The following is a 23,759-nucleotide window of genomic DNA, read 5'->3' as shown; positions in this document are numbered from 1 at the left end:
GAACCTACACCAGGATTTTATTTATAGATTTCAACTCTGCATTTAATACCATAATTCCACCACTGCTGCACAGCAAGCTCTCCCAGCTACACATACCTGAATCCATCTGCAAATGGATAACCGACTTCTTAACCGATAGGAGACAGCGTGTTAGACTTGGTAAACTCACATCAAGCTCTCTGACCGTCAGGACTGGTGCACCCCAGGGCTGTGTGCTTTCCCCACTGCTGTACTCACTTTACACCAATGACCTGCATCTCCACAGATCCATCTGTTAAGGTTCTGAAGTTTGCAGACGACACAACAGTTGTTGGTCTCATACAAAACGGGGATGAGTCTGCATACAGGCATGTGGTGGGACAGCTTTCCTCCTGGTGCAGCAGCAACAACTTGAAACTAAATGCTCTCAAAACTATGGAGATGATAATAGACTTTAGGAGATCTCCCCCCCCCCCCCAGCACTCCCCTTAACCATAAATGGATCCACAATAACCCAAGTAGAGTAATTCAAGTTTCTTGGGTCCACGATCTCAAACGACTTAAAATGGGACAACACTGCCACTATTGTCAAGAAGCACAACAGAGAATGTACCATCTACGGCAGCTGATAAAGTTTGGCCTACCTCAAAATCTAATGGTGCAGTTTCTACACTGCAATCATTGAATCCACCATAACATCATCTATGACTGTATGGTTCAGCTCCTGCTCAGCATTAGAAAAGGGGAGGCTGCAGCGCATCATCCGATCAGCGGAAAGGATAATTGGCTGTAGCTTACCTTCCCTGCAGGATCTTTACACTAGCAGGTGCAGAAAGAGAGCAACCAAAATTACCTCTGACCCCTCTCACCCAGCTCACTCCATCTTCCAGCGCATGCCTTCAGGAGTAAGATTCCGGTCAATCGCTGCCAAAACCTCCAGACACAAGGAACAGCTTTTTTCCTCAGCGTAGCCATACTTAATGCTGAACCACGTTAGAGCTGCTAGGACTGAAAGTAATCAGCACAGAACTAAACATGAACAATTCTCACATTGCTTACTGCCACTATACTTATAATGTCCTTAACTTGTAATATTCACACTGTCTGTCCTTGTATTGTTTTTGTTTGTGTTTGTTAAGCAACTGCCAAGACAAATTCCTTGTAGGTGCAACTTACTTGGCGAAAATAAATTGATTCTGATATGGTCCCCTTTCATTGATCTAATCTCCCCAGCAGAAAAACCAACGGCCTCCTATCAGAGGCTGCAGTCTTCCTGAAAGTGAGAAGGAGCAAAAAAAAAAAAAAAATCTCAATGTGGCAATCTTGTGGCCAAATAGTAAAACTGCATCTACATACATTTTTCAATACAATAACACACATTACATTTAAATTACTGTAACTGTTTATTTCCACACCAGAAGATTACCCAAATACAATTAATGGGAAAAAAATAATTAAAAATAAAAAACATAAATAGTTACGTAAGGGTATAAACTTTTAAATATGCATGTGAAGAGGGTATATTATGACATTTTTTTACATTATAGTTGTAATAGTGATGGACGCAAAACTGAACAAATGCACCTTTTATTTCCAATAACTATTGGCTCATCCATACATTGTGATAGGACAAATGTAAGTAGTGTAATAACCGAGACAAATGGGCAAATAAAATACATGTGTTTTTAATTATGGTAGAATGTATTATTTTAAGCTATAATGGCTGAGAAAACTGGGAAATAATGAATGTTTTCTTAATATTCCTGTTATAATGCATTTAGAAAAAAATAATTCTTAGCTAAAATGTGCACCCAATTGAAATGCTAATTGGTGCGGCAAAACTAAGATATAGATCAATTCATTGTGATAAAGTTATTAGCGTAATGAATGGGAGGTGAAAATTGCTCTGCTGTATAGAGGTGAAAATTCCCACTCGCTGAAATGGTTAAGTACTAGTGGTCTCTGTCCCCTTAAAGACCAGAGACAGTTGGTACCAGAATACAGCGGAACACCGACGGATAACTATGAATCGCCGCACATACCCGCCACAAGTCGGGAACTATAGCCACCAACTCTGACCGTCTCTATGACAGCAGAGTATCTGTGAGACCAGTCAGGAGCCAATGGGGCAACGGCTCTTACATTGAAAGACCAGGGCCAGAGCCAATGAAAGAGCAGCTCCTGACTGGCTCACAGGAACTCTGCCATCATAGAGACAGGCAGAGCCAGTGAGCTGCGGCAGAGGACGTCGGAATTCAGCGGCGAGATCGACGGAGATGCGCGCATCGTGCTGGTGATTGAAATCTACGCCCTGCCAGCCAGGTAACATCAAATCAGGGCGTAGATTTCAATTAGCTGTGGTCCTAAAATAGTTAAAGCCAAAAGCTCCCTTAGTGTGAACAAGCCCTTATGGCCATAAAGCGATATAGGCCAGGGGGACTTCAGTATCCCGCAAAAGATCTGCCGTGCAGCTTATCACTGAGGTGGGTAAGTGCTCTTCGGTTGCAACATCTCCATGGAGCAGTCTCACACTGAGGTAATGAAATAGATCTCACCAAGTCCGTGGATAATGAATTCCGTGGGTACCCACTCCTGGTGTCAGCAGGGGAAATAGCACCCCAGCGCATAGATAGACAATGGTATCAGCTGGAAATCAGTATTTTCACCATAACTGGTGATGGCTAGTGATATGCAAATAACTCTGAGGTGGTGCAAATGGTATGCTAATTTTATGCAAAGTTATGCAGCTGCTACATTTGGTCCATTTTCCAATCTGCATATATTTTGCATTAACTTGGAATTATCAGCAGCTCTCTGACCATCCCTAATGATAATTGCTCCTCCCCTCAGAATTCTCTAACAGGAAGTGATGATGTTTCTCTATTTGCAGGGTGGAGTCCGGCATCAGGAACCCCTCAGAGACTCGTCTTTCTATATTCACAGACTGTACAATGGATGATGATGTCACTGGACAAGAGTCTCCTGCAGATATCCTGGTGATCCCAAATATTCCCCCAGACTCCCCCTCACTTGTCTAACCCCCGAGGGGCCTCATAGCCAGCACAGCTCTCCTCCTGCTGGAGGGTCTTATTCCTGTTCCTGGTGTGGGAAATGTTTTGTTAGGAGATCAAATCTTGTCAGTCATGAGAGAGTTCACACTGGTGAGAAGCCCTATTCATGTGCCGAGTGCGGGAAATGTTTTTCATGCAAAACAAATCTTGTCACTCATGAGAGAACTCACACTGGAGAAAAACCCTATTCATGTGCTGAGTGTGGGAAATGTTTTGTAACTAAATCTGTCCTTGTCACTCATGAGAGAACTCACACTGGTGAGAAGCCCTATTCATGTGCAGAGTGTGGGAAATGTTTTGGGCAGAAAGTAAGCCTTTTATCACATGAGAGAACTCACACTGGTAAGAAGCCCTTTTCGTGTGCTGTGTGTGGGAAATGTTTTGCACAGAAACCACTTCTTCTCACACATGAAAGATCTCACACTGGTGAGAAGCCCTATTCATGTTTTGAGTGTGGTAGATGTTTTTTGAGTAAATCACACCTTATCAGACATGAGAAATCTCACTCTGGACAGAAGCACTATTCATGTGCTGAGTGTGGGAAATGTTTTGGGTGTAAATCAGATCTTGTCATGCATGAGAGATCTCACACTGGTGAGAAGCCCTATTCATGTGCTGAGTGTGGGAAATGTTTTGGGTGTAAATCACATCTTGTAATACATGAGAGATCTCACACTGGTGAGAAGCCCTATTCATGTGCCGAGTGTGGGAAATTGTTTACCCGTAAAGCAAGCCTTGTCACACATGAGAGATTACACACTGGTGAGAAGCCATTTTCATGTACTGATTGTGGGAAATGTTTTATACGGAAATCAGACCTTGCCATTCATGAGAGATCTCACACTGGTGAGAAGCCTTTTTCATGTACTAAGTGTGGGAAAAGTTTTTTACGGAAATCAGAGCTTGTCAGTCATGAGAGCTTTCACACTGGTGAGAAGCCCTATTCATGTGCTGAGTGTGGGAAAAGTTTTAGGTTTAAATTAAGCCTTGTCGCTCATGAAAGAACTCACAGTGGTGAAAAGCCATATTCATGTACTAAGTGTGGGAAATGTTTTACGAGTAAATCATACTGTGTTGCTCATGAGAGATCTCACACTGGAGATAAGCCCTATTCATGTGCTGAGTGTGGGAAAGGTTTTATATGTAAATTAGGCCTTGTTAATCATGAGAGAACTCACACTGGTGAGAAGCCTTATGCATGTTCTGAGTGTGGGAAATGTTTTTCACAGAAATCATATCTTGTCATACATGAAAGAACCCACACGGGTGAGACGCCTCATTCATGTTCTGTGTGTGGGAAATGTTTTGCACAGAAATCAAATCTTGTCAGACATGAAAGATCTCACACAGGTGAGACGTCTCATTCATGTGCTGAGTGTGGGAAATGTTTTGGGAGTAAATCAGACCTTGTCATGCATAAGAGCTCTCACACTGGTAAGAAATTTCAGTCATGTGCTGTGTGTGGGAAATGTTTTGGGTGTAAATCAGACCTTGTCACACATGAGAGATCTCACACTGGTGAAAAGCCCTATTCATGTTCTGTGTGTGGGAAATGTTTTGCACAAAAATCAAATCTTGTCAGACATGAAAGATCTCACACAGGTGAGACGTCTCATTCATAAGCTGAGGGTGGGAAATGTTTTGGGAGTAAATCAGACCTTTTCATGCATAAGAGCTCTAACACTGGTAAGAAATTTCAGTCATGTGCTGTGTGTGGGAAATGTTTTGGGTGTAAATCAGACCTTGTCACACATGAGAGATCTCACACTGGTGAAAAGCCCTATTCATGTTCTGTGTGTGGGAAATGTTTTGCACAGAAATCATATCTTATCCCACATGAAAGATCCCACACCGGTGAAAAGCCCTATTCATGTGCTGAGTGTGGGAAATGTTTCGGGCATAAATCAAACTTTGTCGCACACGAGAGAACTCACACTGTGAAAAGCCCTATCTTCATGTGCTGAGTATGGGAAATGTCAGTGTAAGTCACCGCTTATCAAACACTTGTGATGAGTGTGGGAAATGTTTTTGCTAAAAGTGCTCTGATATATTTTGCCTATTTTATTTTTTATTTTTCTCACACAAGGGCTCAAATGCAATTTTTTCTCCTGAGTTTTCTCCTAAGTGGTATTATCACACCTTGTCATAAGATGCCCTTGAAACCACCAGCAAGCCAGAAAATACTCAGAATAAGTGTGACAGTTACTTTTTCACCAACTGTAGTTACTTTTTTATATTGTGAAGTGCTTAAAAGTAATTTTAAAAAGAATATATAAGAATGATCTCCTAGGAGATAACCTAGGAGAAAAAGTTATTTACATATGGGCCAAGGAAGCATAATTACACAACATACACGGAGGACTGTTACATGCTACTCAGTGTATTGGTTTGTAAAGCATTAAAGTCCCTGAACTGAGGTGACATGGTAAAATAAATCTGGGCACATATAGTACTAAGCCTAGTTAGAACTTGCCTATGGACATTGTTTCTATTTTCCATGAGAAAGGTCGATAAACAAGAGTTAGTATTTATTCAAATCACCGTATTTTTTGGACCATAAGACGCATCTAGGTTTAGAGGTCAAAATCCAGGGGGGGAAAAATAGGCTAAACCTGGTGCATCAATGCTGCAGGGGAGTCTTGTGGAGGTTCTCCCATCGATCCCCCCCAATTATTTCCCCTTGTACATTTTGTGTTCCCTGTCCCTTCTGTGTCTCTTCTAGTCTGTTCCCCTGTGTCCTCCTCCTGGAAGCGCTAGTGATTGGCCTCCGGGACCATCACTTCCAGTCAGAATAGCAGACGGTGGTGATTGGATGGGTAATGATGCAGCTCCCACGCCTGATTGGCTGCACAGCGCTGGATCCAGCTGAAGCAAGTCCCAGTGAGCGGTAACGAATGCGTGGCTTCTCACCTCGGCATGGAACTCCTGCTGCATCATTAGCTGTTTGGTAAGTATCGATCTTTCTTTCATAGACAGCGGTATGTACTTAGGGGAAGCAGGGCACATATGCCTATACACAACACGGCAAGGGGATGTGACAGACAGCGGCAGGCAGGACATTGGGGACAGGTGACATGGGGGCGGGCAACACAGGAGGGCAGAGACATAAGGAAGGAGGACATTGGAGACGGGGAGGAGGATGCAGGGCAACATAAACCACCTTTGTTGGGCACCTTCGGACCATAAGACGCAGGGACTTTTTCCCCCCATTTTGGGGGGAGAAAAAGTGCGTCTTATGGTCCGAAAAATACGGTACTCAGATTCTGCTGTCGCTTGTAGGCATGGCTCTGAAGAGAATGGAAGTCTAAACACTTTTATCTGGCTTAATAAACACTCCTGATGACAAGATGGCAGATAAGGCCATTTGAAAGCACAGGATGGTAACAATATGTCTGCTTCCATGAATCAGGAAGTAGAAACTGTGCAGATTTATTTTAGGATTTGTATCAGGTGTGACAAGGAAATTTTTTTTGTTTAAAGGTTATTATGCTGTTGTGTAGCTTTTAGAGCAGAGAGGAAGTTCTGAGTTCAGGTCCGCTTTAATGTAATTCGGAGCCAAAGCTTGGGATCAAAATCAGAGCCATACCTTAAAAGAGTGAAGCCTCAGGATCCTATTGAGGCTTTTCTCACTGATTTGAAGCCCCCAATTGTTGAGCACAGCCCCCCTCAACATCGGGGCTGCACATCTGTTCCTTCTGAAGCGTGGCCACGCACTAGCCGTGCGAGCCCGCCAGCGCATGCGCAGTAGCATGGAGCCTGCATCTCTGGCTTACTGCGCGGATGGGCTGGGTCAGCAATTGCGTGGCCACGCTGCTGGAAAAAGAGCTGCGCAGCCCCCGATAGGATTAACAACAATGAATTGTTGCTGAACTTCTGGGGGACCACGCTCAGCAATGGGGGACATCACTTAGTCCTCTGAGCTGCGCTCACCAATAAAACCTATAAGACAAAAGGTCGCTATACATAGCGTAATTCTGTCACAGTATAATAAAACACCCAGGTGATAGTGAAAAAGTGCACTGCTTGTGAGTCTGCTCCCCTATAATAGATTGCGCTCACCAGATTGTTGCCTCCTCAAAAACCAGGTGGATCTAGCATGTAATGGTGTAAATCACCCCACTGGCACTTTAAATCTTCATTGCTGCTTTAATACTCTTATAAAAAGATTTATTATACTGTGACAGAATTACGCTATGTATAGCGACCTTTTGTCTTATAGGTTTTATTGGTGAGCGCAGCTCAGCGGACTAAGTGATTTCAAAACTCTGGAACAGTAAAGCAGCGATCCCAAACAAGTGACTTTTTCATTCAATGAACTTTGTGGCTGATTTTGTGCCTTAGACATTGCAATATAGGACTCTAAATTAGCTTGTTGGTTTAAAACAAAATCTGGCCCTTGACTAAATAATACAAGGTTTTAAGAGTGGCTGGTTATAACACACAGTAGCACAGTCCACAAGTGGTGTGAGATCATTGGACAGCGCAGCCCTATCCAATTGTGAACGGGGGACATCAGAGCAGGGAGGAAAGCCTCAATAGGATCCTGAGGCTTCCCTCTCTTTAGGCAAGTATCTAATTTTGTACCTGAGCTTCGGCTCTGCTACTCTTTAACCACTTAAGCCTCCTGGACGCTCCTGTCTCTTATGCCTCTTGGACATAGGAGCTACGTCCAGAGTTCTAATGTCCATCAAGTATGATCGTGTGCTTGTGAGCCCACCGTTACACTGATCAGTGCAAGGGACTATGTGGTCCCTCTACCCCATCGGTGCCCCTTTAAGCCGCAATGATTACGGTTACAATGCATAACCGCGATCATTGAAAACTGCAGAATGCAGGAAGTAATTAGTTCCTATAATGCACATGCTCACGCACATGTACATGTGAGCCCAGCACTGATTGGTGAATGGTATCATGTGATCCCTTGTCCCTTCTGGCTGCAGTGATTGGTCCAAGTAATCATGTGATCCCTTGGCCAATTAGTGTCCTCCTAGTCCTTCAATGAACACTGTCTCTGCTAAAGAGTGTTCCTTGATTTAAAAAAAAAACAGTAAAAAATAACGGCAAAGAAAAATAAAAATGTTTGAATGGTAAAGTGAACCTGAGATGACAGCCATCTCATGTTCTATACTGACCTGGGGCTTCTGTAAGCCCCCTTGAGGCCGCTCAGTCCCTGCCCATCGCTCAGACTCCTGTCCCCCACAATATGGGCCGAAAGCCTGGCAGAGTCGCGCTTCATTAAACAGGCGTGGCCAGGTGCGCTCCCACGTCCCTCTCCCATCCCTGGGAGCATTCTGCGCCTGCGCTGCACAAGCACAGGATGCTCCCAGCTGTGGGAGGGAGACGGGAGTGCCTCTGGCCGGGTCACGCATGCGCAACGAAGCGCGACTTGGCCAGAGGCTTTTGGGCCTAACTGCGGGGGACAGGAGCCACCCGGGGAAATGGCGAGGGATGAGCGGCCTCAAGGGGGCTTAAGGAAGCTCCACGTAACTATGGTACCCAAAATGTCTCAGGTACACTTTAAAAATAAAAAATAGTAAAAATAAATTGTTCCTGTCCCCCCAAGGCAATGATTGCTGCAAGGGATTATAAGTTCCCTGAACCAATCAGTGTGCCTGAAAGTTCATATCCACGACACAATGTTTACAGCGTCTTTTTTTGCAGCATGCGACTGTTCCACAATGAATGATCATTTTATAAAAATTAGTTAAAAGATGTTTAGCGGCTTGCGGCATTTGCGACGGTCATGATGGATCACTGAGCAACAAATCGCTTAGATCCCCATTGCCCACTGTGATAATTTTTTTGTGATGAAACGATCGTTTGCGCCATGGTAGCAGAGATGGATCGGTTAATGATTGCTTTTTTTACCGCTGGTCCCAGATCTATCTTCACGTGGGTAGTTGGCTTATATTTGAATGACGACTCAGTAACAGTCATCATTCATCATTCATAAAAACAAGTAACAATGTTAGGTAAATAGTAAAGCTTTGTTGCAATTCATGTGAGATTTTGCGCAACGTGAAATCGCACATAATGACAAACTCAATCCGTTATGAAAAAAAATGTCATTTTTAAAGTTATGATCAAACTTGGGAAGGTGTCAGCAAAATGACACAAGTCGCTAGCTTACTTGACTAGGCCTGGTTATTAGATTACCATAATGTGACATTTGTGGCCTTTTTCTGCTGTCCAGACTCTTCTGGGCCTATGCAAGCAAAGTATACTTCTTAAATACTTTGTGGAAAAAAAATGACCTGTACAAAGTCGCTTGGACACTTCATCGTTAATGGCGTGCTATATGCCCAGATAGTTATCAGATCACATACAGTATATGGGGTATCCTTTTAACCATGACAAGTTGTAAAATAGATTTTACACTTTTTTGGGATTGAGGCCTATGTTTTGTTTTTTAGTGACAAACTGAATCAAAAGCAATTTTTTTTATTTTATATATTCAGTACCAAAATAAAAAGCTTGTAAAAATAATCTAAAGTGACAGAATTTAAAACAGAATACAAAAATTGTTACCTTACATAATTGTTCTTTTTTTAATATGTATGCCACAAGGGTATAATACTATTATTTTTGCAAATGAGGGCTTGTACAGTAATTATTACTAGGGTACAATGTGAAAACAAGAAACACAACACAGAAAAAATACACCTTTATTTCCAAATAATATATTATCCCCATACATTGCACTAGGGACTTAATTTGAACTGAGCACCATTTTTAGCACTTAGGGCATCTCAATAGCACATGAACAATGCATGCCAACAATATGTCTCATAATTAAAATACACAAGTCCGCTTGGAATTGCACACCACTGTCGAGGTGCTGGATTGTAGTAATATGCAAAACATCCAGGAGATCCGCACACTCTGAATGAACCAAGTTCAATATTTTAATTCAGATAAAGTGACACATGCCATTCCATAAAACACAGACGATTCGTTTCGGGGCCCCGTGGGGTCCCCTTTGTCAAGGTAACAAACACAGAATGGTCGGTGTTTTATGGAATGGCATGTGTCACTTTATCTGAATTAAAATATTGAACTTGGTTCATTCAGAGTGTGCGGATCTCCTGGATGTTTTTCATAATTAAAATAAACTTCCATTTTACCTTTTATTTTACATTTAAAGTTTAGCCCTTAAGTTTTATTAGCCTACTTCAGCAGGCCTGCAGTCCAGCCCGTTCGCAGAGATTTCAGGCAGTAGAGTAACAGTAGACAAGAAGTACTGTAGACAGTAGACAAGAAGTAAACAATACCTTTTCATCAACAGAGGAAGTGGGTAATTAGGACAATTTCTTCAAGGAGCTTATCTAAAGGGAATGTGTGAAAATAGCAACTATGACTTCATTAAATAAGGAAGGCAAGAGGGGGGCAGGCATCGCAACTCCTATAGCTATTACAAGCCAGGACAGATTCCAGGAAAAGCAAGGGTGCTTAGTTCCCTTTAAATATACAAATAACCTTGGGCTGAAAATGTAAACATGACGATAAATGGGCAGTACGGTGGCATAGTGGTTAGCGCTTTTGCCTTGCAACGTTGGTTCCCCGGTTCAACCTCTACAAGGAGTTTGTATGTTCTCCCTGTGTCTGTGTGAAAAAATAGAAATAGGTTATGAGGCTTCCCCCTAAAAATTGGCCCTAGACACCGATACATACACTACACAATACATATATAAACACATGACTATGGTAGGGATTAGATTGTGAGCCCCTCTGAGGAACAGTTAAGTGACAAGGCAATATATACTCTGTACAGCTCTGCATAAGATTTTGGCACTATATAAGTATTAAATAATAATAATTAAAAAGAAAATCTAACCTTTCAATTTCATTACTTTTCCATCAATAGTAAAATTATTATAAATATTAGCGAAAATAATAACAATGCATATCATTCATTGGAATTCCTGACATTGTTATACTGTAGGTATTAAAATGTGTTTCCTTCCAGCTATTGATATAATTGTGGTGTTAATTCATTCATCTTGATGGTATTCATGGCATTTATTCACCCTCAGATCTATATGATTTAATGCATACCTGTATTCTTTGAATATGTTATACATCTTTAACCACTTAAGGACTGCAGTCATAAAATCCCTTGAAGAGAATCTGTACTCTAAAATTCTTACAATAAAAAGCATACCATTCTATTCATTATGTTCTCCTGGGCCCCTCTGTGCTGTTTCTGCCTCTCCCTGCTGCAATACTGGCTTGTAATTGCCAGTTTTAGGCAGTGTTTACAAACAAAAGACATAGCATGTGATAGGCTGAGAGTAGTCAGTGTGTGACTCATACAGAGCTTGCAGGGGGCCTGGAGAGTGTGTGTATAGCTGCTATCCAATCACAAGCAGGGCTGCACATTACAGCCTGAGTGCCTGAGCCCGACAGAGCCGACAGTTGAAAGAAGATTAGATCATATAACAGAGATAACACAGCCAGTGTGCAACTAGGAAAGGCTGCAGCAATCCAGACCACATTAGAACAGGCATAGGAACTAATAGGATAGAAGAAATAAGGATGAAAATTTTGTTACAGAGTCTCTTTAAGGACCAGACACTTTTTTTTTCCATTCAGACCACTGCAGATTTAACGGTTTATTGCTCGGTCATACAACCTACTATCTAAATGAATTTCACCTCCTTTTCCTGTCACTAATACAGCTTTCTTTTGGTGCTATTTGATTGTTGCTGTGCTTTTTAGTTTTTATTATATTCATCAAAAAGACATTAATTTTGTAAAAAAAAATGTATTTTTTAATAAACTAAAATTTTAAATAAAGTAAAATTTTTTCAAATAAAGTAAAATTTTTGAAATAAAGTAAAATTTCTATATAAATTTTTGTCCAAATTTATTGTGCAACATGTCTTTAATAAAAAAAAATTCCAATAAGTGTATATTTATTGGTTTGGGTAAAAGTTATAGCGTTTACAAACTATGGTGCAAAAAGTTAATTTTCCCATTTTTAAGCATCTCTGACTGTTCTGAGCACCTGTCATGTTTCATGAGGTGCTAAAATTCCAGGATAGTATAAATACCCCCCAAATGACCCCATTTTGGAAAGAAGACATCCCAAAGTATTCACTGAGAGGCATGGTGAGTTCATAGATTTTATTTTTTGTCACAAGTTAGCGCAAAATGACACTTTGTGACAAAAAATAAAATAAAAAAAAGTTTCCATTTCTGCTAACTTGTGACAAAAAAAAAATGAAATCTGCCACGGACTCACCATGCCCCTTTCTGAATACTTGGGGTGTCTACTTTACAAAATGGGGTCATTTGTGGGGTGTTTTTACTGTCCTGGCATTTTGGGGGTGCTAAATTATAAGCACTCCTGTAAAGCCTAAAGGTGCTCATAGGACTTTGGGCCCCTTAGCGCAGTTAGGCTGCAAAAAATTGTCACACGTGGTATCGCCGTTCTCAGGAGAAATAGTATAATGTGTTTTGGGGTGTATTTTTACACATACCCATGCTGGGTGGGAGATAGTACCGCGATACCACATGTGTGACACTTTTTGCAGCCTAGGTGCACTAAGGGGCCCAACGTCCTATACCTTTCGGATTTCACAGGTCATTTTGAGGCATTTGGTTTCTAGACTACTCCTCACGGTTTAGGGCCCCTTAAGTGTCATTTTCCACTAAGTTGTGACAAAAAACAAAATCTTCTATGAACTCATCATACACCTAACGGAATACCTTGGGGTGTCTTCTTTCTAAAATGGGGTTCCTATACTGCCCTGGCAATTTAGGGGCCCAAAACCGTGAGGAGTAGTCTGGAAACCTAGTGCCTTTAAAATGACTGTTTAGGGGTATACGCATCTGCAAATTTTAAAGACAGGTGGTCTATGAGGGGCCAAATTTTTTGGAACCGGTTATAAGCAGAGTGGCCTCTTGGATGACAGGTTGTATTGGCACTGAAGTGCAGGATGTTCTCAAATCGTGACCTGGACATGGCAGCAGAGAACATGGGCATGTGATGTATTGGGTGCGTAGACCAATAAGACCACAATACATTATTTTTGACTAGACCATGTTAAGGAGAAGGCCCCCAAAAAAATTTACATTCAGAAACTTGGAGTGGTTTCCACCGAAAAGGCTGGGCATGGTAGCTTCTTGGATTGGCGGTTGCGTATTGTGTGGCATAACGGTTGGTCTCAGCCACAATTAAGTCGTAGAGACCAGCAGTGATCAGAAAAAGAAAAATTCTGTCACTGCGGTGGGGCGGTGAGGGGAGAATAGATGCCATTAATGTATTGAGGAGGTGATCGGAAGGGGGTCTGAGGGGGATCTGAGGGTTTGGCTGAGTGATCAGGAGCCCACACGGGGCAATTTAGGGCCTGATCTGATGGGTAGGTGTGCTAGGGGGTGATAGGTGGTGACAGGAGGTGATTGATGGGTGTCTCAGGGTGTGATTAGAGGGGGGAAAAGATGCAAGCAATGCACTGGGGAGGTGATCAGGGGGGTGGTCTGAGGGTGTGGGCAGGTAATTGGGTGCCCGCAAGGGGCAGAGCAGATTAGGGACTTATCTGATGGGTAGCAGTGATGGGGTGATTGATGGGTGATCAGCGGGTGATTAGAGGGGAGAACAGATGTAAATAATGCACTGGGAAGGTGATCAGGGTGGGTCTGAGGGCGATCTGAGGGTGTGGGCAGGTGTTTGGTGCCTGCAGGGGGCAGATTAGGGGTCTGATCTGATGGGTAGCAGTGACAGGTGGTGACAGGGGTGAATGATAGGTGATCAGGGAGTGATTAGAGGGGAGAATAGATGCAAGCAATGCACTGGCGAGGTGATGGGGGGGGGGGTCTGAGGGCGATCTGAGGGTGTGGACGGGGGATTGGGTGCCCGCAAGGGGCAGATGCGGGTCTGATCTGATGGGTATGATGGGTAGCAGTGACAGACGGCGATTGATGGGTGATTAGAGGGATGAACAGATGTAAATAATGCACTGGGGAGGTGATCAGGGGGGTCTGAGGGTGATCTCAGGGTGTGGGCGGGTGTTTGGGTGCCTGCAGGGGGCAGATTAGGGGTCTGATCTGATGGGTAGCAGTGACAGGTGGTGACAGGGGTGATAGGTGATCAGGGAGTGATTAGAGGGGAGAATAGATGCAAGCAATGCACTGGCAAGGTGATCGGGGGGGGGGGGGGTTTCCTGAGGGCGATCTGAGAGTGTGGGCGGGTTGATTGGGTGCCCGCAAGGAGCAGATGAGGGTCTGATCTGATGGGTAGCAGTAACAGGGGGTGATTGATGGGTGATCAGTGGGTGATTAGAGGGGAGAACAGATGTAAATAATGCACTGGGGAGGTGATAAGGGGGGGTCTGAGGGCAATCTGAGGGTGTGGGCGGGTGTTTGGATGCCCGCAAGGGGCAGATTATGGTCTGATCTGATGGGTAGTGGTGACAGGGGGTGACGGGGTGATTGATAGGTGATCAGGGTGTGATTAGAGGGGAGAATAGATGCAAGCAATGCACTGGCAAGATGATCGGGGGGGCAGGGGGTCTGAGGGCGATCTTAGGGTGTGGGTGGGTAGTTGGGGAAGATTAGGGTCTGATCTGATGGGTAGCAGTGACAGGGGGTGATTGATGGGTGATCATTGGGTGATTAGAAGGGAGAACAGATGTAAACAATGCACTTGGGAGGTGATATGAGGGTGGGTCTGCGGGTGATCTGAGGGTGTGGGCGGGTGATCAGGTGTCCGCAAGGGGCAGGTTAGGATCTGATCTGATGGGTGGAAGTGACGGGGTGATTGACAGGTGATCAGTGGGTGATTACAGGGGAGGATAGATGTATACAGTACACAGGGGGGGGGGGGGGTCTGGGGAGGATCTGAGGGTGTGTGTGGGGGGGTTGATCAGGAGCCCCCAGGGAGCAGTTTAGGACCTAATCTAAAATAGAACGTTGACAGATAGTGACAGGGGGTGATTGGGTGCAAACAGGCGTCTGAGTGGGTGATCAAGGGGGGGGGGGGTCTGAGGGGTGCTGTGGGCGATCAGGGGGCAGGATCAGTGTGTGTGTGTGTTACTACAACAAGGGATGCCTCGATCAATGGGACCACCAGGGCAGGAGGCAGCCTGTATAATACGCTTTGTATGCATTACAAAGCGTATTATACGCTTACTATGCGGCAGATCTGGGGTTAACAACCCGCCGGTGCAGCTAATTGGCCAGCGGGTTGACGTCACAGGTGGGCGGAGCCTAATGCCAGCGGATGCACACGCATCACTGCGCGCGATCCCCGGCAATTTAGTCCACCAGGAGCCGCTGCCGATAGGCGTTACGCTGTCCTGGGGGTGCCACTTTGCCACCGCCCATAGGTAGTGGGCGGTCGGCAAGTGGTTAAAATGTTTGTTATTATTTGGAAAATTATATTATATTTAGTTTGAACTTCAAAACATATCCTTGCCAACTGTGATCTCTGTTCACTATCAATTAATATTAAAACTATATCTTTGAAAATGTATTATTGCAGGACATGATTCTACAGCAATTTGTATAATAATATTTCCCATTATCTGATTTAAATGTACATTTTATGCTCTCTATCTAGCCTTTTGCTTTGTGACAAGCCTTATTATCTCCAAATCAGATTTCAAAGTTTCTATATACAGTACAAACTGTTAATTATGGAATCAATCATCTGAATCCCTTCAGTAATTATTCAATCAAGTGATTCAATCAAATTTGCAAAATAACTTTGGCATAAAGGATATCCTGAGGACATTTTTCCTATCAAAATATAACATTTCCAAACAATAATCACAAATGTACCTTCTCTCAAAAAGAAATATCAAAAAATGATTAAATAAAAAAAAACTTCCCTTATAAAACCTTTTTGTTCTTACAATGTTTCTCTGAATGTTTCCCTATTGTATGGGAGATATCACATAAACTCTAAAACTAACCCTGTTCTAAAACACAAACAAAACATACACAATTGAACATAAAACATCAAAATAAAATTATTCTGAAAATGTTTCAAAGTTTTATGTGTCTAGAGATTTTAGGTTTCACTTCTCTGGCTCAGTTCATCTTATGTATCAGTTATGTAAAACTCAGTGTAACTCAGTCCATGAGAAAAGGAAAATCTCTTTAACTGAGGACCAGGGCTTAAACCCCCCTAATGACCAGGCCATTTTTTACAAAATAGGCCACTGCAGCTTTAAGCCCTCGCTGCAGGGCCATACAACTCCGCACACAAGTGATTCCCCCTCCCCTTTTCTGCCCACCAAAAGAGCTCTCTGTTGGTGGGCTCTGATTGCTCACCCAGTGTTTATTTATTTTAAAAATATTTTTGTTTTTATTTCAACAATATATTTCCCTATTTATTTATATATATTTTTCCCCTACCCTCAATCCCTCCCTCCCACACTCAGCCAATGACAGAGATCGGCTGTCATAGGCTTCAGCCTATGACAGCGGATCGCTCCTGCATGTCTCAGGGGGACAGCCGTGTCAGATGGCTGTCCCTAGTGCAGCGCTGCCGTAGATCGCATTACTGTACTATGAAAATAGACACATCTAACAGTCTCCTAGCGGCGATCTCCACTGGGAGGCTGATGGCAGAGAGGAGCTCCGTCATCCAAGCAGAAATGCGTGTGCATCGGCGCACTATCTCCTGCAAATCCCCGCTTTAGGACTTTACGCCGATCAGCATTAGGTGGTCCTGGGTCACGCCCATCGCGGCCGCCTACAGGTTAATATTCTTCATGCCTAAACACTTCCGTTCCTTGAAAACTTCAGAGATGCCATTCATTTCTTTCAAAGATGGAAACACGTCATCCTTCCTTCATCTCAATTGGCTCGTTAGCTTGTTCCGTGTAATCTCGTCATCTCTGCATGTCCATCCATTCATTATTGGATCGTTAGATATCAAATCTATAGCACGAAATGCGGTATCATTACTCTTGTCTCAAAAATGACCGTCTAGTACGCCGAGGACGGGGTTGTCCATTGCTCATAGGGTTGCTGTATCGCGCGGGCGCGTGCGGAGACAGGACCTTTATGCGGGGAGGAGGCGCGTCAGCTGATCAGCTGGTCGGCTGACGTCAGAGGAGACTCACGGCGCTCAGGATTGGCTGATTGGTGGTGGGCACGGCTGTGGGGTCTCCTCTGCTTCAAAAGTCTTCACTCACAACCTGTCTGCTGTTGCGAATACTCATGTGTTAGCGCTCAGACCTTAGATAGTATCCAGTGTGCTTTGATCTGGGAGGAAACCAGGGATTTCACACAAGACTAGGATTATTGTATTATTGTATATTTGATATTTTGTGTATGACTCTGGCTATCCTCTGACCCTGCTCTTGCTAATCGATCCTGTACTTCTGCCCATCTGACTCTGTTGCTGAACTCTGCCTGATATCTCACTACTCTCTTGCCTGTCGATTCTGTACTGTACCTGCCCGCCTGTTACTGATCTTAGCCTGTCTGACCAGTCTACTCACCAGTGAGCCCTGTCACTGGTGAGGTGCTCTGTAATAGTACCCACCAGCTCCTCTGGTGAGGTTTAGCAAAACTATTCAGTTATTGTGTACCAATAGTGCCCACCAGCTCCTCTGGTGAGGTCTTGTTATACTATTCAGTTACTGTTGCACCAAGTACTATACACCTTGCTATTCTGCTAGCTATACTTGCATTATTGGTGATTCTGCAGATCACCACATAATCAGGTATAGCGTCTGTATTATGGGTGATACTGCAGATCACATATAATCAAACGTCTGTGTGTGTGCTTGCATATCATGCATATATGCATATATATATATATATATATATATATATATATATATATATATATATATATATATATATATATATATATATATACACACACATAAATAGGATAGCGGAGATACGGCCGCAACAGCAAGCGGCATGGCGGCTATCTCCGCGTCGCACCCGGCGGTTTCCGCCGCGCAGTTACACGCTGGTGCTTTGCCTGGTCCTTCTATTGCTCATAGACTAAGGGCTACGCGCGCACGCCAGGCGACAGGGCCTTTATGCAACTAGAAGGGGAGTCAGCTGATCAGGCGATCAGCTGACTCCAGCTATGCTCCGGATTGGTTGAGTGACTGGGGCGGCGCTGTGGAGCGCTTGCAGTATATATAGGACAGGTCATTCAGTTGCTCCGCGTCTGCTGTTGCAAATGCTATGTGTTAGCACTCAGACCTAGTCAGATCCCAAATTGTGCTAGAACCAGCAGGAGCTGGGGATCCACACTTAGCCAGATTCTGTTGATAGCTTAAAGTACTAATTGAATTGTATTATTTGTTATGACCTTCTGCTAGCTTGACTACTCTTCTGTTTACTGATCCTGTACCTTTGCCTATCTGATATAATTGCCGACTCTGCCTGAAACACTACTCTGATCTAGCTTTCTGTCTCTGTACCGTATCTGTCCGCTCGTTGCCAAATCTGCTTGTCTGACTCTCCTGTCCTCACCAGTGAGCCTAGTCACTGGTGAGGGATCCTCTGCTAGCATCACCTGCCTCCCAGGTGAATACTGGCTGCAGTACTATCTGAATCGCCTGCCCCTCAGGTGATTAATAGCTGCAGTACGGTCTGAATCACCTGCTCCTCCGGTGGTCAGTAGCTGCAGTACAGTCTGAATCACCTGCTCCTCAGGTGGTCAGTAGCTGCAGTACAGTCTGAATCACCTGCTCCTCAGGTGGTCAGTAGCTGCAGTACAGTCTGAATCACCTGCTCCTTAGGTGGTCAGTTGCTGCAGTACAGTCTTTATCACCTGCTCCTCAGGTGAATAGTCACTACAGTACTATCCTTCCTACCTGCCCCTCAGGTGATAGTGGCTACACTACAGTCTGAATCACCCACCCCTCGGGTGACCAGTACGGTTGTTAATTATAGTTTTACCCGCTCCTCGGGTGAACTATCTCACTATTGTCTGTATCTCCAGCTTGCTGGAGTTTGTATTCCTGTGTTATATAGAGATATTCCTATCTCCCAGCGCCTCTGGGAAAGCGGGTATCTCTATCATTACTGTTGCACCAAACACCTACTCTTACATTGGTTGTCCTGTTTCTGGCTATACCAGTATTATTGGTGATTCTGCAGATCACACATAATCAGGTATAGTATCTGTATTATTGGTGATACTGCAGATCACCAATAATCAGAGAAATCTGTTCTCGCTGACACCAATCATCACAATATATATATATATATATATATATATATATATATATATATATATATATATATATATATATATATATATAACATACATACATACATACATACATACATACATACATACATACATACATACATATATATATATATATATATATATATATATATATATATATATATATATATATATATATATATATATATATATATATATATATATATATATATATACATACATATATATATATATATATATATATATATATATATATATATATATATATATATATATATATATATACACCACCCCTTCTCTACTACCAGCTCTACTAGCACCAGGCCCCACCCACTACCCCCTCCTCTACTACCAGCACCAGGCTACACCCACCACCGCCTCCTCCTCTACTACCAGCTCTACCAGCACCAGGCTACACCCATCACCTCCTCTACTACCAGCACCAGGCCACACCAACCACCTCCTCCTCTGCTACCTGCTCTACCTGCACCAGACCCCACCCACCACCTCCTCCTCTACTACCAGCACCAGACCCCACCCACCACCTCCTCCTCTACTACCAGCTCTAACAGCAGCGGGAGGCCACATATCTCCCACTATTGGTCGAGGCAGGGGGATCTTATGGATGCCTGGATAAATCTACTGTGACCTTCTGAGACACCTGAATCACTGCACCATATCCACTGACAATGGTTTACCTATACGGCACATGATTATCTGGGTTCCTCTGTTGTTTCTGGTGGTGATGATGCAGCATGTCTGGGCAGTGAGGACCCCCTACAGTTTTCGGGGAATGGGCTTGACATCTGCCCACAATTGGCCCAGAATGTCATTCAAGTCCTTTCTTGCCCGGTAGCCAGTGATCTGTCTGCAGACCCTTCAGTGCTGCGTGTGGTGTGGTCACAGGCAACCAACCACGTCTGTCACCAGATAATGGCAGGTTTCTTTATAGGAGGATCGATTTAAATCAAGTGAAGCCACAAAATAGCGATCTGTTTCCAAAATTTTAGTTTCACACTTTATTATATCCACAAAAAATTATTTTTCTTCTTCAAAAAGGTAGAAAATTCTTTGTAAAACAGCAGAAGAATTTGTGGTACAGACATAAGAAAGAAATACAAAGTGTGCTGTGTTTGCAGCTGAATTTCCCTAGGTCAGCCATCAGTCAGGTGCAGGGCTGTGTCTGGTTGGAACAGATACCTCTTTACTAATCAAATTCATTTTTGGTCTTTTATGACTATACATATTCTCTAGTCAACAGGGGTGCCTCTAGCCCTTTTGTCACTCCAGGCAAGAAAACATGTGCCCCCCCCCCCCCCCTTTCAAAAAAAAAAAGTGGCATGTGGTATTACCGGACCTGGGCCTAAATTTCCTCCTATAACACAGTTAGACGAAGTGTCCCTAAAAGTAATTAGACAACATTCTCCCCTCCCCTAGTAAGGAACCCACACATGTTTCTTTGGTTCATGTTTTAGCATGGTATTTAGTAATCATGAGCCCCCAAATTGCCAAGTGCTGCGTACACACACACAGTACACACACACACGCACACACACACGCACGCGCACACACACACACGTACACACACACACACTGTACACACACACACACACACAGTACACACACACTAGACTTCACTCTCTCTCTCTTTCTGTTTCTCTGCCTCCACTTCCCATTAAATCATGAATAATAACTGGTGGTGTCACCGCCACCCCCTCCCATCCCTCCCTAATAATAGTATCCATGAGCCACACAACTGTAGGGACCCAGGGGTCTGCTCTTACTATTTATGGTGCAGAGTAACCTGTTCCAGCATAGCACTGCATCTTCGGATAGTAGGTAGCCTTTGTCCTCCCCCTACCCCCAGATAGGCTAGTTTACTATCAGTACAGGCATAGAGTAATAGACAAAGCAGGTAGTAGGGGGGCAGGCACACAGTGCAACTAGTTTACTATCAATACAAGCACAGAGTTACAGCTTATATTGTACATACTGGAGGTAGCAGAGATCAGCACACACTGCAGATAGTTTACTATCAGTACAGGCACAGAGTGATAGCTTATACTGCACATACTGGAGGCAGCAGAGATCAGCACACACTGCAGCTAGTTTACTATCAGTACAGGCACAGAGTAACAGCTTATACTGTACATACTGGGGGCAGCAGAGATCAGCACACACTGCCGATAGTTTACTATCAGTACAGGCACAGAGTAACAGCTTATACTGTACATACTGGGGGCAGCAGAGATCAGCACACACTGCAGATAGTTTACTATCAGCACAGGTGCAGAGTGATAGCTTATACTGTACATACAGGAGGTAGCAGAGATCAGCACACACTGCAGCTAGTTTACTATCAGTACAGGCACAGAGTAACAGCTTAAAATGTACATATTGGAGGTAGCAGAGATTAGCACACACTGCAGCTAGTTTACCATCAGTACAGGCACAGAGTAGCCCCTTATACTGTACACTGTGAGGTAGCAGAAATCAAACACACACTACAGCTAGTTTAATATCAGTACAGCGACAGTAACAGCTTATACTGTACATACTGGGGTAGCAGAGATCAGCACACACTGCACCTACTTTACTATCAGTATAGGCATAGAGTAAAAATGCATAATTACAATTTTGATTGACCAACCCCTGACCAATTTTTCCACCATCTTGTAGTATGATGGCCAACAGACTTTGCATACTATGAACCGAGCTCTTATACTACATGAAAGTGGCTACATTGGTGAATACAAATTTATTGTGTGTACCAGGCTTTACAGATAATACAATACATACTGGAGGTAGTACTGGATCATCACACAATGCTGCTGGTTTACTATCAGTAAAAAGCAGAGAGTGACTGCTTATAATGTACATACTGAGGGTAAAATGAATGGCACACACTGAAGCTAGTTTACTATCAGTACATGCACAGAGTAACAATTAATACTGTACATACTGGAGGTAGCAGAGATCAGTACATATTGCAGCAAGTTTACTATCACTATAGTTAGAGTAGCAACTTATACTGTGTTATAAACTGTTCTTATCACCTTGCTTCGACACCATCGTCTCACAGACTGTGAGATCACTTGACTCTCCACACCGCAAACAGGATATAGACTTTCTCAGGCTTCTTCAATGTTTACGTTATTTATTCAAGTCACAGAAAGACAGATAGATACAGTCATCATATCCTAGCTATGCCAATCTTCATGTTGCGTTACAAGCTCGTGATGAGACTCCCTGCTGAAGTCTATCAGGTACCTTCTTCCTAACTACGTTACACTAAACTACCTATGTACAGCATACATTATATCAGATTACAGAAAGGAAGAACATGCTTAGAAGTCGTCCCAGTCAGCCTTGCTAGCTAGTGCGGAAGGAAGAAGCAGAAGTGAGCTCTCGTAGCTCCCTCAGCCTTTTATACCGACTAGGAAAGAGTTAAATATGACATCATCTTCGCCACCCCCTAGACCAGATTATTGGTGGACCCACTCGTGGTGTCATCATACACACCTACTTGATTAATAATCAATGAGGCATTTGACCCATATGCAGGAACGTGGATGTTTAGTAAATATGACCAATGTTTTATGTTCCTGTGGTGTAGTGTTAAGGTCAGAGTAGTCCAATGGCCTTCTTTTAGGAACATGTTCTCAGTATCTGCGTGTATCCTCTGCTACACGCAGACCCTGAGATGCCTCTGCCTGCATCACAAAACCTCTATTTATTTTAAAGGCATACACTGCGGACAAGCCTTTTACATAAAACTCAGGCCAAGCAACTGAGGCCTACTTAAATTATAACAATCCCCCCTAAAACGGCTTGACCCGCAGATCCCAGCGTCTGAACCTCCCAGTACCTGGTTTCTTTTCTTTTATGTTTCACTTTTCGATGTTCGTGCTCACACAACTTCTCTGCTCTAGGCGATTACCCCTGGAAGAGAGAGAGCAAGACCTCTTGGTCTTCCTGTAACCAGGCTCTCTGGGGAGGCCCTACTTCTAAGTCCCTCTATACCACATGCTCAGCATTTGCGTCACTTACGTATCACTCACAAACTTGCATGACCACAGAAAAGTGAAACTCGTTTGGTTGTTACAAAACGGAGCAGTGCCAGGTGCCTTCTAAAAGAGCGCCTTTATACAATCAGCTCCATCACAGGTACTACTAAACCTATACCCGTAACCCTGTATATCCCTTAATTTAAACTATTGGTTCAGGAGATTGTTTATGAGGCACCAATCTCTGGACCAGGTTAATTTGTTTTACGTAATTTTAACACGCAACCTCACCTGGATAATGATGCCTAAAGTTGTCATCCCCATCCAGATGACCAGTGGGTGTAGAAAGAACTTTGGAACTGCAGAGGCCCAGTCCGAGTGTCCCTGGAACATCACCGGAACCCTTGTCCACCAGGTCAGACTGGCACTCACCTGCTCATTTTTGTGTTCTACCTCGTTAAGATCACCTGTATCATGGTGAAATCTTACCTCTAACTTAGTGTACTGTTTGTTTAACCTTTGTAA

At 43.5% G+C, this 23,759-nt stretch overlaps 2 protein-coding genes across 2 annotated transcripts; both read left to right on the top strand.

Moving 5' to 3' along the window:
- Positions 1-2,947: 2,947 nt before the first annotated feature.
- Positions 2,948-4,685, top strand: LOC137537165 (zinc finger protein 615-like; the record flags this gene model as incomplete). The annotated part of the gene is made up of 1 exon (XM_068259287.1): positions 2,948-4,685. A coding segment is annotated over one exon (1,725 nt), but the record flags the coding sequence as incomplete, so codon positions are not given.
- Positions 4,685-5,014, top strand: LOC137535430 (gastrula zinc finger protein XlCGF17.1-like). Its single transcript, XM_068257266.1, has one exon. The coding sequence runs from the start codon at positions 4,715-4,717 to the stop codon at positions 5,012-5,014; it is 300 nt and encodes a 99-aa protein (XP_068113367.1). The 5' UTR covers positions 4,685-4,714.
- Positions 5,015-23,759: the final 18,745 nt, after the last annotated feature.

The sequence above is a fragment of the Hyperolius riggenbachi genome, chromosome 10 (genome assembly GCF_040937935.1).
Source record: "Hyperolius riggenbachi isolate aHypRig1 chromosome 10, aHypRig1.pri, whole genome shotgun sequence".
NCBI classification, from domain to species: domain Eukaryota; kingdom Metazoa; phylum Chordata; class Amphibia; order Anura; family Hyperoliidae; genus Hyperolius; species Hyperolius riggenbachi.
The sequence above is the reverse complement of the archived record's forward strand: the minus strand, read 5'-3'. Positions and strand labels throughout refer to the sequence as shown.

Excerpts from the sequence above, each read along its gene's own strand:
- LOC137535430 (XM_068257266.1), top strand. The coding sequence starts at position 4,715 with ATGCATAAGAGCTCTAACACTGGTAAGAAATTTCAGTCATGTGCTGTG.